This window comes from Diceros bicornis, chromosome 13 (assembly GCF_020826845.1).
Source record: "Diceros bicornis minor isolate mBicDic1 chromosome 13, mDicBic1.mat.cur, whole genome shotgun sequence".
In the NCBI taxonomy this organism is placed as follows: domain Eukaryota; kingdom Metazoa; phylum Chordata; class Mammalia; order Perissodactyla; family Rhinocerotidae; genus Diceros; species Diceros bicornis.
Genome location: NC_080752.1, coordinates 18,824,890 through 18,841,792, shown reverse-complemented (window position 1 = coordinate 18,841,792; position 16,903 = coordinate 18,824,890). Strand labels below are relative to the sequence as shown.

Below are 16,903 nucleotides of genomic sequence, written 5' to 3'. Positions count from 1 at the left end.
TTGACGTACTGCATTCAAACCCTGGCCGGCCTGCCAGCTCTGTGACCCATGAGGCTCAGCCTTGCTGAGACTCAGTTTCCTTAGATGTCAAATGGGACTATAAAACAAATCTTAGGAGGTCCTTGAGAAGACCAGATAAAAAGCACAGATAAGCCTTCCTGTGGCTGCCCTTTTGTTTTGCCACATACCCCATTCCCCATGAACATATAATGACTCCTTCACTCTCAAGGGTTCTCAACCTTGGCTGCACTGGAATTGCCTGGGGAGCTTTTGAAACTACTGATGTCTGGCTCCCACCTCCAGGGTTTGGATTTACCTGGTCTGGGGTGCAGCCTCTGGATGTCAGGGTTTTTAAAACTCCCCAGGTAATTCTAATGTGCAACCAAGATTGAAAACTACCGCTTTTTGATCAAGCGTGAATGTCCTCTGTAAATTGGCCACTTGGCCCAGCCAATTTGGCCTCCCATCACTTTCTAGCATGTAACTACCATTCCCCGGTAAATAATGAATGGAAATTAATTATTAATGCAAATTAACTCAAAAAGTAAAGACAGGACGAGAAGCAATAAAGGAGTCTTCTTTTTTCTTCTTTCCGACAGATCTAAAGAGTTCAGAAATAAACTTCTAAACTATAAGCTTTAATTAATAATAGTAACCATAATAATAAGGGTGATGCAAAAAATTTCATATGTGACAGGCATTGTGCTGAGTATTTTATATAACTTATTTTATTTACATTCACCATCTTCCCCCATCCCCATTCCCGACACATATACACATTCACACACCCCCAATATTCTCTCTCACCGTCAAACTTTGTTACATGCTGAATTTTTATCTTAAAGGTCTCCTCCTTTGCCTAGTTCAAAAATCCTTCAAGGCCTGGGTCAAGCCCCATTCCATGTATAAAATATGCGCACACAAGGAGAGGTAAACCTCTCTCACACCTGGCCTCCTTGGGCACTGGTTTCACACGCCACATATTTTGGTACTAATTCAGCAATTAATTTCCTATGTCCTTAAAACCTCTTCTAATTGTTTCATGTATATATAAGTCTTATTATCACCCTAAAAAGATCGAGGATTCTGGAAGGATTGGGAGCGCCAAAAAATGTCAACAGGTGTTTCTTGTATTGACTGGGAACGCAGATTCTGCCTTCAAGGAGCTCACAATCTATAGGAGAAACCTAGAGGTAAACAGAAAAGTCAGTGCGACACCACATGTTCTCTATTTGAGGCCTGACCGGAGTGCTGTGGGGATACCCACAGAGGGGTCAGGGAAGGTGCACTGGTCATCAGAGGTCAGCACCTCCAGATCCATGCTCCACTCTGGGAGGCTGACCAATATGGACCACATCTCTGAACTGACTCTGAGTCCAAGCCCTCGCTTCATCCACAGATGCTCGTTGGGTCCCTCCTAATTCAAGGCATAGCCCTGGCCTCTGGGAATACAGTGCTGCACCAAACAAAGATGATCCCTGCCCCCAAGGTTACCGTCTATGGGGAGACAGGTCACAAACAATCACAGCAGATATGGCAGCCAATATACAATTACTACTTGTGAAAAATGCAATGAAGGAAAACAATAGTGTGCCATGAGAATATAATTGGGAAAAATTTTATATCTATGGTAAGAACTTAAGCAAACAAGAGAGAATAATTGAAGGAATACAAGAAAATGTTGGGTCCAAATGATGGAAAATTGAAGGAGTTCAAGTCAATCTTGAATTTTTTCTTATTTTTTCAGAGTGTCTGCTTAGCCTACCAATTAATAATGGTTCTACAAATGAACAAATAATGTTATCAAAGAACTGAGATAATTCTCATCATGCTCTGTTTTATTGGCCATTGATTGTTTCAAGAGCATCTGCCTGCCTTGTACCTCTAACATCTTATAAGTTCCCCTAAGACATGGGTTGAGATTTCTCCTTTATTTATTGATGATTTTTTGAATGATCCAAAGTGTTGTGAGCAGGACCGAGCCTCTAGTTAACACTCAACACCCAGTTGTTGAATGACTGAGTTTCATGGGTAACAGAACAGTTGGTTGTAGATGGCACAGCCTGGTCTTAGGCCTGAGAACTGGCAGGACAAAGAAAAAGTCCATGTAGATTTGCATTTTCTCTCAGCAGGAAGAAATCTTTATCCAGTGGTGGGTGCAGGTGGTGACATGCGCTGCATCTGTCCCAGCCGGTGCCCAGAGGCCCTCAGCAAGCCCTGGTCTGCACTTTCCGCCCCGGACACGAGGTGCCCCCGTTCTGGGGTGCGGGATTATTGCACTCTCTCCGCCTTTCCCGGGTGCCTGCTCTGCAAGCAGACCAGGAGCTCCAGCAGCTCCAGTGCCCATTCGCCTTGGCTCCTGCACAGATAATTTCCCAGGGGAGCAGGAGGTTAGCATACAAGAAGCAGCTCGGATGGTGAGGAGGGAGGCCCATCCCATTGCCCTAGAGTGGTCTGCAATCTCTCCTTGGGGAAATGCCTTGGTGCAGCCAACCAAGACCTCTGTGCTCGCCTCCTCACACTTAATTTGAAACTCTGGATGGAGTGAGAAGAGGCCACTGGGAGCCCATCTCAAGAAATTGAAATCCACCGTTCCACAGAAGATGGATAGCAGAGTAAAGCAGGGAGGTGCCTTCCTCCGGAAGAATGACACAGAGCCCCTGAAGGGCATGAAGAGCAGGCAGCACAGCCCAGCTGAGAATTCACAGACCAGGGCCAGCCAGACACCCCTATGGAGCGGATGGCTGGGCTTTTGAATGATGGTTTGCAAATCAAACCCTGTCAGACTCTGACAATGGGCCCAGGGTAGGTGACACATTCTCTGCACAGAACATCAGAACACGTGCACTGACTGTGGGCTGTCTCTGGCAATGCAGCTCATACAATCCCCCTAGCATGGGGCTGCTGCCTCCTACTGGCTCTGCGCCTTGGGCAAGCCCGTCTCCTCTCTCAGCCTAAATTTTCATCTCTGTAAATGAAAACCATGGACTAATCTGGTGGAGTTTTTTCATCACTATTTTTTTCGTTACTGTTTTTTTTTTTTTTCTTTCTTAAATGAACTCTTACATGGACCCCAACGTGGAAGTAGATGAAAGTGGAGCCATTCTTTTTGAAGCTGTGGTGTCTATCAGGTTCGCCCTGCTCCCCTGGGGCAGCCCCTAAGACCCCAAGTTTCCTCAGATCCCAGTGTGAATATCATTGGATTAGATTATCTTCACGTCCCTTCCAGCGCTGTAATTATACTCCCTGGTGGGGCAGCCACAGCTGGGCTCTCTGTCTCTGTTTCTCTCACCTCTGTGACTCAGGCCCCACAGGCAAAGGTTTGCTGGGAAAATCCCTAGGAACCTACATCAATGGGTCTCCATGGTGGCTGACTCCCCAGACTTAGATTTCCTTGCCAGATGGATCTGTCAGGCTGAAAGTTCAGTCTGATAGCCCCAAGGCCACCTGATGTCCACACCCTGCTTGCAACAAGGTTAATAGAACACCATGAACCGCCTGCAACTGACTGAATGTAATCTTGCAGGAGGAATGGGGCTGTGCGGAGGAGGACTCAGCCCTCTACGCCCTGCCATCACTCCCAGATCATCGGCATCGTGTGCCCCTTCTCCAATGCCCATCATGTGTACATATGACTCAGCATGGCCACCACTGAGCCCAGCACTGGACCACTGAAGAGGCATATCTAGGTAGTCCACACTCCCTGTTCTCTCTGTCCCTTTGCTGGAAATCACTGATTCTGAGGGCCCTTGACGTGCTAGTTATAATTATCCAGGCAGGGCTAAAGTCTGTCCCTTTAAGCCAGGTCAGGCTGACAACCATGAACTAGGACATACCCTCCCTCCCCACTCTCCAAAATGATAGTCAGTGTAATCACCTCAGACTCTCTGCCCTCATTCTCCAAATTTCCTGACTCTTAGGATGTAAATCAGTAGAACGTCACAATGAAGAGCTTGGGTCCTAGCATGCGACTGCCTGGGTCCAAATCCTGGCTCTGATACTTCCCAGCTAGAAGACTTTGAGCAAGTGATCTCACCTTCTGTCTGTCCCAGTTTCCTCATCTGTAAATTGAGGCTAATAATAGGATTTATCTTATAGTATTCTTGGGGGGATAGATGAGGTCATGCACATGAAGTGTTGCAATAGTGCCTGGCACAGAATAAGGGTTAGTTATCCCTTCTGTTCATTGACCTTTGGTCTCTCTGGGAAAGCTGCCTGGCCAATGGGGCGAATGGGGGCTGAAACCCAGTCCACACTCTGCTCAAAAAGTCAAGAAACCCCCGGGCCTTGGAGCTGGGCAGTATCAGCCTGAGTGGTTTTCTTTGTTTCTCCCAGTTTACCCCCCCTCAGGCAGTACCTTTTTCCAATTCACATGAGGAACTGCACCAGGCTTGGTGCTGGTAGTTGGTCTGCTTTGTTTTTATTCTCTGCATCCTCCTTCCTAAGGACTCTGAATCCACTCACCGTCTACGGCTCACCCCTCTCAGAGTTCCTCCTACAGGACACCAGGGAGCTTGTTGGGACCCAATTTGTACAGCCAGCAAAGAAGGGATTTAGACAAGGCACCAACCCAGGACAGATCCTCTACCAATGGAGCTCACTCTTCCTCTTTTTATCATTATACCGCCTGCCACATGTGTTAGCTAATTGAATGCTCAATACAACCTGTGACGAAGGTACTGATGTTATCCCCATTTTACAGGGGATGCCTGGATGAAAACTGACAGCATTGGGATTCAAAGGCCTATCTGACACCAGAGCTATGCTATCCTGCCTCCCATTTAAAACTATCTCCCGATGAGGAAATTATAACCCACCATCATCTCATTTTAAAACCAGGCTCCCACCCCATCCACCCTGTGCTTCAACAGTTTGTTTTATGGGCCCAAGAGTAGTGCCTTAGATCTATACACCCATCCAGACTTCTTTTTTTCTGTACCTTTTCTTCATTGCAGTTGCCAATTGAGATTGATGCATACATAGATTTGGGAGCCGCTGTGTTTTTGCCATCATTCTGTATACTATATAAGCAGTTTTGTGTGCATAGAAAATTGAAAGCTTAGGTATCGGGGCATTCACAGAGATTCTTGGGGCTCAAAGGAAACTTAGATGGGAAAGATGAGCCCCAGAAAAAAGAAGTGACTAAGCAGTGTTTCACAGTAAGTCAGTGAAATAGTTGAGATTCACATCCAGGTCTGAGGACTTCTTCATCTCTAAGGGCTACGGATTTCTAACCCCTTTTTGAGAATCTTCTCCCTGGTACCAGTTGGTTCATGCTGCAGCTCTGCATGTTTAAGCCTAACTTGCCCCAACCCTGTTTTTAGTCATAACTCCTTGCACTGTAATGACGACGACTTCACCATTGAATTGTGTCACCCCAAAAGATCTGTTCAAGTCCAAACCCCTACTACCTGTGAATGTGACCTTATTTGGAAATAGGGTCTTTGCAGATTAAGTCTTAGGGCTGGTCTTAATCTAATGACTAGTGTTCTTATAAGAAGAGAAAACAGAGATGTCAAGTGGAGAACACCATGTGAAGACAGGCAGAGACTGGAATGATGCATCTACAAAACAAGGAATGCCAGGCATTACCGACAACCACCAGAAGCTAGAAGAGAGGCATAGAACACATGCTCCCTCAGAACCTCTAGAAGAAACCAACCTGGCTAATACCCCTGAATTTTGGACTTCTAACTTCCAGACACGTGAGACAATAAATTTCTGTTGCTTCAAGCCACCCAGCTTGCGGTAATTTGTTACGGCAACCCTAGGAAATGAAAGTATTCCTCCAGAAATTAATCCTGTTGTCCATGTGCATGTTGGTAAAAGACAGTTCTCATCTGAGATAGGGTCCAGATGGCAGGCGGAAAGCATAAGAACCATTAAATCTGGGGGGTCAGCCATAAAGCTCAGAGTGTGTGTTTCTAGAGTAGGGGGCAATAGGCACAGAAAGGGGAGGCTGGGAACCCCAAAGGCCCTCCTGTGCTGGCTCCTCTGAGCGGGGCCAGGCTTGATCCCGAGTAAGGACGCACGGGCCTTACCCTCCTGCTCCATTTGTTCACAGGCAAGGCCTTGGTGACCCAGGGGGCACTGACACCGGCAGCTGGTGCCCTCGAGGATGGGCTCCCCATTGTTGAAGCAGGGCCCGCAGCGGCAGGCGTTGAATTCCATCAGGTACTGGTCCAAGGCCTGCTGCAGGTTCTGGCGTTTAGCCTCCAGGGGCCCCAGGTTCGTGTGTCGCAACACCTCATGGATGGGCTGCATCTGTGGGAACAAAAAGAACAGAAGGCCCCTCCCTGGGCTCTATCCAGCTTCTCAGAGCCCGAGAACCGACCATCAAGCTTCTGGAAGGCCTGCTACAGAGACTCAACTTTATCTAGCTGCATTAGATCCTTGCAGCCACTCCGTGAAGCGGGTACTAAATTCCCCAGCCCAAGGAGGAAGAAGTGGAGGCTCAGAGTGTTTGAGTGATTAGCTCATGATCATGCAATTAAGTGCAAAAGCCACTCTGAACATGGACTTACTAAACTCTGACGGCTGTGGTCCTCCAATCCCGGAGGAACATAAGAGCTCAGAAGCCATCTGTGCCTCCTCCCTCACTTTTAGGAAGCAGGAAGAGTGCAAAGTATTTGTATGTGTGTGTGTGTTCGTGTGTGTATTTTTTTGATTGTCATCCTTCAATGAAGAAATTAATAAAGTCCTTGATAATTAGTTGTGCTGCCATTGCTGAGCACGCTCCCTAATGGTGTCACTGTGGTGGGTGTGTGTGTAGGGAGATCGTTTACATTTGAGGCAACTCTTTCCAGTAATGACTATAGTCCCGGGTTTCCCAACCTCAGCACTATTGCATTTCCAGCCGGCTCATTCTTTGCTGGCAGTGGGGGGCTGTCCTGTGCACTGTAGGATGTTTAGCAGCATCTCTGGCCTCTATTCGCTAGATGCCAGTAGCACTTTCCAGTCATGAAAACCAAAACTGTCTCCTGACATTGGCAAATGTCCCCTGGGGGGCAAAATCGACCCCTGGTTGGGAAGCAGTAGATGTAGCAGAGAGCACTGAATCTGGAGCCAGAAAATGTGGCTGCAAATGCCAGCTCTATCACCTGCAGCTGTGTGATCTCTGTCAAGGCACAGTGGAGCCTCCCTGCCTCGTCTGCAAAGTGGGAACAACACTCTACCCTCCAGATCTATTGGGAGGAGCAAAGTTGACAGACGGGAAAAGCCTGTCACATAGTTCAAGTTCCATAAATGCTGCTCCCCTCCTGCTATGTGGCCTGGAACTCTGCACTGGCCCTCTCTAAACCCGAGCCACATTATCTATAAAAGGGGGATGATAACCTACTTCCTAGAATTCTTATGAGGATCTAAAGAAGTAGTGAATGTGAGATACCATTGCAATTGGGAAGAACAATATAAAACAAAGCACCGTTTTTATTAGATATGATGATAGGAAAAAGAAGCCAATATCTTTCAAATTGCATGTACATATGATTATCTTCAGCATGCTTATAATGCCATATATTTTAACAACAATCCTAAAATGAAAGCTCTTTTGCAGATCTCTCATTTAAAGGAGAGTGACCTGAGGCCCTGAGAGGGGAGTGGTTTACCAAGGTCACAGAGCAATTCAGAGAGGACTGACCCACAGTGGAGCCATCTCACTTCCCTAGAATCAAGAGTCCATAGAGGGCACAGGCAATAGCCTCGCATGGGTTCCTGGAAATGTGTACCCAAAGACGTGTGGCAAACAGACCTTGGCCTGTGGTCAGGGCTGCGGCTGAGGTTACCAGGCTGGTCACATCAGAACTGGCTGGGCCCCCAGCCAAGGGGAGAAGACCACTTACTGGAAGTTCAGGGAATTTGGCCCCATTGTTAGGAAGTCAGTGCAGAATGGGCTGCCCTGTGGCCCTGGTTAAAGTTGACACAGTTCCAGGGAAGGCAGGATCATTGGGCAACTTCCCTTTGACCCTTGAGTGGGGCTCAGCCCTCAGTCCCCCATCTCTCACTGCTCCCTCTCGGAACCCTCAGGAAGAGGAAAGGGGGCACTCCTGCGGAGGATCTGGTGGAGTCTTAAAGGAGGGAAGAGGGGTGGAGAAAAAGACTCTTAGAATGTTAGAGCTTGAAAGATGTTGGCAATGGTCTTGTTCCCATTTTACAGATGAGAAAACAGATTCAGAGAAGGCAAGTGGCGTGATATAGTGACACAATAAAACATAACATAATAATATATAACATAGCACAGCATCATAACATAACATGATTTCTATGTTCACTCATTCTAGGTACCTGCCATAAATGAGCACTGCTAAGCTCTGGGGATATGCAACTGAATAAGACACTGTTTCCACTCTGAGCAGCAGTTTCCAAACAACCCCCAAACTGGCCTGCTTGTCGGTACCTCTAATCATCCTTCATACCTCTGTGAGCATTCTCTTTTGAAAGCACAGCTCTAGCTGTGTCACTTCCCTGCTCTGTAACCTGCCAGCAGCTTAATGCATTGAATCCAAACTTCTCAGCGGGCAAATGGGTTGTGAAGAGATCGTGGATGTTAGAGTCAGGGAAGTTGGCTCAAGTTGGGCTCTGTCATTTACCAGCTCTGAGATTTGGCCAGCTCACTTGGCCTCCATGAACCTGTTTCCTCAAGTGACATTTACTAAATATCCACTACTCTCTCCCTAACCTTGTGACATAACATTTTATTATCCCCATGTTACAGAGCAAGAAACTGGGGCTCAGAAAATGAAGTAACTTGCCAAGGTCACACATTGAAAATGTGGCTGAGCCATGAGCCAAACTATCTTTCTCACCCCAAACCCAGGCTGTCTTTCCCAAAAGACGGTATTTGGTCTTCTCCAGATCACGAATGTCAGTCTTGGAACTGACTGACAAAACTCCCTTGGAAGTTTTGCTCAAACACAAAGTTTTTTCACCTCTTGCCCGTGAAAGTTTATATATTACTCTTGATATCAATTTCACAGTTTTTGCCCAAATCACTAATAGCTCGATGATAGCAATTTTCAGACCCTATGTGAATTACAGGTGCGTGAAAATGGTCCCTTACTTATTGGAGAAGAAACGAAATCAGGGTTAATCCATCCGACCTCTTTCTTCATAGAGAGCAGGTTGTTATAACAGACTTTTACGTTTAACTGGTGGTACATGTTTTAAGAGGAGGAATGTATCCATACCTGGAATTTTAAATATATGTAGAAAAATGGGCAAGGGTAGGGAGAAAATGGCAAGAAAACAGTAATATTTTATTTAAAAGCCAAAAATACAACTCTTTTTTTTAATGGACTACCCTTGCATATGAGTAGAAGTAATGATGGAAGGATCCGCCTCCTTTGCAGTTTGAGGACAGTTTTATTCTCTTTGTGAGGTCAGGGAATTAAGGCAGCGTTTCTCAACTCTGGCACTATTGACATTTGGCCAGATATTTCTTCGTTATGGGGCTGTCCTGTGCACTGTAGGATGTTTAGCAGCATCCCTGGCCTCTACCCCCTAGATGCCAGTGGCACCCTCCCAGTTATGACAACCAAAAATGTCTCCAGATATTGCCAAATGTCCCCTGGGGAACAAAATCACCCAGTGGTTGATCACTCAGTGCTTTCAGGAAGGTGTTAGGACAGAGGGAAATGAGAACTGTTCATGAAGTCCAGAGGTCTGAGATCCAGGTCCTGTCACCTATGAGCTCTGTGACCTCAACCCATTCATGAGATTGCTTGAAGCCTCAGTTTCCTAATCTTTTCAAAGGAGACAATCATGGCTGTGCCAGAGGTTGATGTGATGAGGAGATGAGATCATTCAGAGCAGAGGCAGCAAACTACAGCTTGGGCCCACAAGCTGTAGTTTGAGCCACAGTTTCTTTTTGTATGGCCTTGTGCTAGGAATGGTTTTTATGTTTTTAGAGGGCTGTGAAAAAAAAATAAGAACTTGGGTGACAGAGACTGTACGTGGCCCACAAAGCCTAAAATATTTACTATCTGGTCTTTCGCAGAAAAAGTTTGCCCAACTCCCAATTTAGCAAATGTGAGTTTTAAAGCCTTTTATGGATAAATGCAAATTACTATTTTTTAAATGTGGCCTAACCCTGAAGAAATTCTGGGACTACTAGTGTAAAACTTGGCACTAACCAGATATTAAGTTTCAAGTGCCAGCTTTCCTGTGGCAGGGGCTACAGTCCCACACTCCCTATAGTCAGGCATGGGGAAGGCCACCAGTTCAGTGTGCCATTACATTTAATCTTGTTCTTTGATGGGCTCATAATAAGAAATATGAAATGATCTGGTCTGCTTCACTTTCATTCCTCGTGGACGTAGAGTTTCTTCAACTGCGAAAAGACTTACCTCAAAATCAATAACAACAGGATTATACTTTAATGACCTCCCCCAGAAACGGTATGTAATGATGCTCTCGCTTTGTGTCAAGCCACCACTCCAGCCAGAACTGCCACCTCGCACCCGAGAAATGACGTCTTCCACCGCCATGGTCTTCCTGCTTCTTTCTGCCATCAAGAGGATAAGTGCATTAGCTTATTTCCCCAAAAGCCAGAGGATGAGTTGGCAAGCTCTCCTAATAAGATTTAAGACAAAGTTTATGTGCTCTCCTTAGAGCTGTCTCCCGTTCTTCTACCTTGCTCAATTAACTAGCAGACAAGGCGGAAGAGAAGGACCAAGACTTAGAAATGGACCCAACCTCTGGATTAGAGCAAACACTGGGAGGACAGCCTAGTCCAACGTGGAGGAGGAAGAAGGTGGGAAAATGGATGAAGATTCATTCATTTATTTATTTGTTTATATGTCAAATGTTTACTCAGTGCCTGCTATATGCCAAATAGGTTCAATTAAATATTACAGGTGCTGTGACAGATGTCTCTATGGGGCTCAGTAAGGATGCAGAGAAAGACGCGGTCAGATCTATAGCAGGGGTTGGCGGGGAGGGTTGTCTAGAAAAGTAAATGAACTTTGCAGGTAAATGGAGAGAGGAGGGAAGGGCATCAGAGGGAAGAAGCAATTTGACTTAAGGCTCTGAGGCATGAATAGCCTAAAGCAACGGGAATAATTTGAACCTGTTTCATATCTACTTCATCTACTACATTATAAAGTGTTTCATCATCCCTACATCCTCTGTGTCTCCCACCTGAAAAAAAAAAACTCTATACACTTTTGGTGAACGAATGAATGAATGAATGAATGAATACGTGAACATTCACATTGACTTGTTCAGGAAATGCCACAAAATATTCTTGTGCAATCTTTCTCTAATAGTTATTCTTTGAGTTTGAATTTGGTAACCATATTCTCCTCTCTCAGCAGACTTGTTCCTCCCTCTGGACTGTAACCTGATGGGCCTTCATCCTAACAGTTGACTTTCCAAGTTCTGTCTACACATTCCTTTCATCCTACTTCTTACTTAGACCTTTATCTAGTCCTTGAAATCTAGGAGGCTGCACCACACAAAATCAAGTACTTCTAAGGTGCTCTCAGCCTATGGTGAATTCAAAATAGAGCCACTCATGTCACTGGTTTGGGGTATTTAGCAGCTATGCAGTGTGACCATTGACTGAAATGGAATCAACTAAGGGAAAAAAAATAGTGTCCACGCCCTGATTGTGTGTCCAAGGGAAAGCCTGGCTTCTCTTTTGGGGAGACCCATCACTAAATACTTGCCAGTTTTGCCGTCTCCAAATTTTTTACACCGTCCTTCTGATAAACCTATTCCAATTGGTGTGCTATTTGTATAGTCATAGCTGATGCCTATAGCGACTCCAAAGCAGGTCTTGATATCTTCGCTGGTAACACCTGCAGCAGGGAGACAGAGAAACACAAACTACTGAGATGCTAAAAACCAGTTAACACAGTACAATCAACTCACAGTCATAAAAGCTAGCTTCGGTTTTGAGTCTAAGAGATCTGGGTTGAAATCCCAGTTCTTTAATCCAGTTCCAGTGTTCTCTTCTGTATGGTTTTAACCCAAATAATTCCTGAAATGAGAAGGAATATGTATTGCATACACTAGTTGCTTAAAAGTGCTAGTTCCCTTTTCTTTGCACATTCTCCACTGAGCCTCCTTGAGGCAGGGACTCTATCTCATCCATCTCCATGTACCCCTGTGCCTGGCTCAGGGCCTGGCCCATGATAGGCACCTTTTTCACTCTGCAATTTGGCACATGTTGCCTCGTCCTCTGTCCCTTTTCACCATTTTTCCAAAGTCTACTCAAGCTCCAATTCAAATGTTATTTACTCCATGAAGCACTTTTGGATTAGAATACTTCCCTCTTTCTTCAGAGCTACCCATGTGCTTTGTTTGGGTCTGAAGGATTATATTTGTCACAATTCTTTTTGCCCAGGCCCTCTTTGCACCCCAGAAAGGTCAGAGTCCTGTTAGGAGATGGATATATCTCCCTGGGGAGTCTGTCTGCCTTTGGCCCCACAAGAAGCGGGAGTCCCACATTAGCTGTCTCTGTATTTGTCTACACCTGAGGATCCACTGAAGAAGCTGCATTTTGCAGATGAGGAATGTAATTCTCAATGCAGTAAAGTCATTTTGCCCGATCCCACAGCCTGTAAATGAACAGAGCTGGGTTTCCAACTCTTGGTCAGCCTGAAGATAAGGCTAGCGAAGTAGACCGCAGCAAGACATTGACCATTGCTGCAGAGTTCAACTTTACCTGTGGCTAAAGGCTGCGAACTGGAGTTTGTATTTTTAAAATATCATTACTTTTAACTGCAACTATACAATCATTATTACCAGTATATTCTGGCAACCACAAAGGAAAAATAATTTAGGCCTGAAATTCAATTGAGCTAAGAATTAGATTCAACATTTTCAAGGGAGTATTGAGTGGCAAAGTTTACCTGCCTGCATCCCCATTAAACTGCAGACTCTGTGACGTCAACGACTTGTGTCTTAGTCACCACTCTCCTGTGAGCATAGTGGGACACTGCCACACAGGAGGAGTTCTGTAACTATCTTCAGAATAAATGATTGATGTATGAAAAAAATGAGGGAACAAATGAATGCCATGAGTCCTTTGGTAAGGGCTTCTGATGGGAGGAATCTTAGAAGTCAGGAATCGTGAATCAAACAGCTAAAGAAATATAACGGAATATTATTTAGCCTTAAAAAATAAAGAGATCCTGCCATTTGCAACATGGATGAACCTGGAGAACATTATGCTAAGTGAAATAAGCCTGACACAAAAAGGAAAAAACTGCATGATTTCACCTGTATATGGAAACTAAAAATGTCAAATATATAGAGCAGAGAGTGAAACAGTGGTTACCAGCGACAGGGAGGCGGGAGAAATGGGGAGATGTTGGTCAGAGGGAACAAAGTGGCAGTTATGTAGGATGAATAAATACAGAGATGTAATGTACAGCCTGAGGACTATAGTTAATAAGATTGTATTGAATATCAGAAATTTACAAAGAGTGGATTTCAGGTGCTCTCATCACACACGAAAGGTAACTATGAGAGAAGAGATATAGTTAACGAGCTTGACTGTAGTAATCACTTCACTTTTTATGTGTATATCAAACCATTATGTTGTACACCTTAAATATATACAAATTTTATTTTATTTTATTTTTTATTTTATTTTATTTTTTTGTGAGGAGATCAGCCCTGAGCTAACATCCGCCAATCCTCCTCCTTTTTTTTTGCTGAGGAAGACGGCCCTGGGCTAACATGGGTGCCCATCTTCCTCCACTTTATATGGGACGCCGCCACAGCATGGCTTACCAAGCAGTGCGTCAGTGCGCGCCCGGATCCGAACCAGCGAACCCCGGGCCGCCGCAGCGGAGCGCGCGCACTTAACCACTTGCGCCACCGGGCCGGCCCCTACAAATTTTATTTTTTGAAAAGAGGGAAAGAAAACAGAACAAATTCCAGCCACTGACAGCCTGTATGAGCTTAGAAAAGGACCATGATCTCACTGGGCCTCGGTTTCCCACTTATGGAGAGAATGGGTTCAACCTGTCCATCTCCAGGGTCCCTTTCAGCCGCAGCCCTGGTGACCATGTGCACACCAGTTTCTGAACACCTCCTGAGCAGAGCGTGCCCCGGAGAAGTGCTGCTCGAAGCACCAGCACTCAGCGCCAAGCAAAGGGCTTCTTCTGCTGTTTCCATTCAAGCACTTTTAATTTTTAATGCATTGCTAATTGAGGAAGATTTAGCATATTTAATTGTTTTGATTAAAAAATGCTTCAACAGTGATAAACCCAAGTGGATGAAAGTTATTCACGGGCAGAAGGCAGAGTGATTACTTAGGTGAGTGGTGGAGTGATGCTGAATTACAGCGACAGGAGGGGCTGATTAATGGGGGCTGTAGGATGCCTGCAGAGTATTATGCTCATGAAGGGTCTGCCGACAGCCTGCCACGTGCTGCTGGGAGAAGAGAATTCCAGCTTGATTTGAGTAGCACGACTTGACTGCAAAGAATTGCCTTCTGAGAACCCCGAAATAGGGTACCAGAACGGCAGAGCTAAAAGTGCCGTTAGACACTCAGCCCACACTTCTCATTTTCAGTTGAGATGCCCGAGGTTCATAAAGGTTAATTATCTTGCCTAAGATAATTACAGCTAGAAAACGGTGGAGCTCAGATTCAAACTCAAGTTTGTCTTTCTTAGAAGCCTGTAGGGTTTTCAATAATTCCAGTTTTTTAGGGTGTTTTTTTTTCTGAGGAAGATTCGCCCTGAGCTAACATCTGTGCCAGTCTTCCTCTGTTTTGTATGTGGGTCTCCACCACATCGTGGCTGCTGACAAGTGGTGTAGGTCCACACCCAGGAACTGAACCTGGGCCACCGAAGCGGAGCGTGCTGAACTTAACCACTAGGCCACAGGGCTGCCCCCACTAATTTCAGTTTTTGCATCAGACTAAAGAATTCTGCTGTCAAAATAATTTAGTAGGCACCTATGAGGTACCATCCCCAGCGCATTGCACGTTGGGCAATGTAGACAATATGAGAATAAAACTAATATGAATGTGATGCAAATCTGAATAAGTAAGGTCTCATCCTTGAGCAGCTAGCAGGTTTGGGACAATATACTAAATGAAGACTAATTTGTATCCCGAGAGTTGCTTGTTTCAATACACCAGGACTAGAAGGGGGGTGTCTCATCAGAAGCTGTGGAGGATGCCAAGTCAGAGCTGTCTACAGAGTGCCTTCGAGAAACTAAGACCACTAAGCTGGGGTGGGGGTGGAGGAGATCCAACCTGGTGCCAAAATCCAGGCCTTGAAACTGGCATTGGAAGCCAAGACATAGAGCCAGAGAGATGGAAGCAAGGAGCAGAAAAAGGTTGGGAGTAATTGTGTAGCACTTGTCCAGACGGGTGTGTGGCATGGGTGGACTGAATATATTTATAGAACCAGGCCCCATGTCCCACTAGGCTGGACTCCTTAGATGTCAGCTTTGGACCAGATCACAATAGCCTTTGTTTTGAGCTTTAGAACTCAGTGAGCTCTGGAGTTGATGGTTTCCAAACATGGCTACACATTGAGAGCATCTGGAGTGTTTATTTAAAATACAGGTTTCTGGGCCCCACTTCTATCAATTCTGATTCTGTATTTCTGAGTAATCAGCACTCTGTATTTTAAGTATATATCCCAGATGATTCCTATGCAGCACATCTAGGGCCAGATATGGAGTGCCCTGGTCCTACAAAGAACCTCTGGTGACCTGCTGCAGAGCACTGGCCTCCACCCTGTCTCAGTCAATGCTTTTGTCAATGCCTTGGATATGGACTTAGCAGCCAGGCTCACCGTGTCGACCCAGAAGAAGAAACTAGAAAAAGCCAAGGATAATTCAGATAAAAAAACAGGATCCAAAAAGCCCCCAGAAGGCTGGATGGATAGACAGACCAAGCATAGCAAAATGAGACTCAGTTGGGAAAGCTGTAACATCCTACCCCGATGCCTCACAATCTTCTGTTACCAGGGGAGTCATTAAAGATTTGGCTTTAAAAGGACCTTAATGTTTATTAATATATAATTGCCATCATTCACTGAGTGCTTCCAATACGCCAGGCTTATGATGCATGGTCCAGCGCTAGTACAATGCCAGCCATTACACTAAGTGCTGAAAATACGTGTTTCATTTAATCCTCACAACAGCCCAGAAATGTAACTCATCAGCTTAGTGGGAGAAGTGTTAGATAAAGTTTTAGAGAACTTCCAGCTCAGTAGGGCAATAAAAACCAGGTGAAAATTATCCTTTGTAAGGTAAAGGAGGGGACAATCTCGCTCTCTGTGTAGGTTAGAGAAATCCAGAACCTGGTGCAAAGTTTTGGGAGCCACACTTCTAAAAGGAAATAAGAAAATAGGACATTCGTTGGACATTATTCAGCCTTGAAAAAGAAGGAAATCCTGCTGTATACAACATGGACGAACCTTGAGGAAATTATGCTGAGTGAAATAAGCCAGTCACAGCAGGACAAATACGACATGATCCTACGTATGTGAGGTATCTAAATAGTCAAACTCATAGAATCAGAGAATAGAATGGTGGCTGCCAGGGGCTGGGAGGAGGGGGAAATGAGGAGTTGCTAATCAACGGGCACGAAGTCTCAATTATGCAAGAGGAGTAAGTTCTAGAAATGTGCTGTACAACGTTGTCCCTATAGTTTAGGATACTGTATTGTACACTTAAAATTTTGTTAAAATAGTAGATCTCATGTTAAGTGTTCACACCACAATAAAATAAACTAAAAAAAATAAGAGAAAATAAGGAATGATTGGAGAAGAATAAGCATGAGGGTAAAGAAATTCAAAGCCATATCTTTTGGGGAAGGTTTAAGGGGGTGGGGCATGTTCACCTGAAAAAGGGAGGAAAGGTCTCTCTCTAAGAGAGAGCAATAGAACTAGATTCAGCTCTCCAGACGGTTGTCTTGAGGAAGAGGAATAAG

General features: G+C 45.1%; 1 protein-coding gene across 1 annotated transcript in view; it reads right to left on the bottom strand.

Annotated features, from left to right (window-relative positions):
• Positions 1 to 2,207: 2,207 nt before the first annotated feature.
• C8A (complement C8 alpha chain) overlaps positions 2,208 to 16,903 on the bottom strand; it is a 91,476-nt gene continuing 76,780 nt past the window's right edge. The window contains exons 11-14 of the mRNA XM_058553856.1: positions 11,667 to 11,798; positions 10,344 to 10,501; positions 6,042 to 6,264; positions 2,208 to 2,359 (exon numbers count right to left, since the gene is read on the bottom strand). Of these exons, the coding sequence (XP_058409839.1) occupies positions 2,208 to 2,359; positions 6,042 to 6,264; positions 10,344 to 10,501; positions 11,667 to 11,798 (665 nt within the window). The remainder of the gene's footprint in view (positions 2,360 to 6,041; positions 6,265 to 10,343; positions 10,502 to 11,666; positions 11,799 to 16,903) is intronic.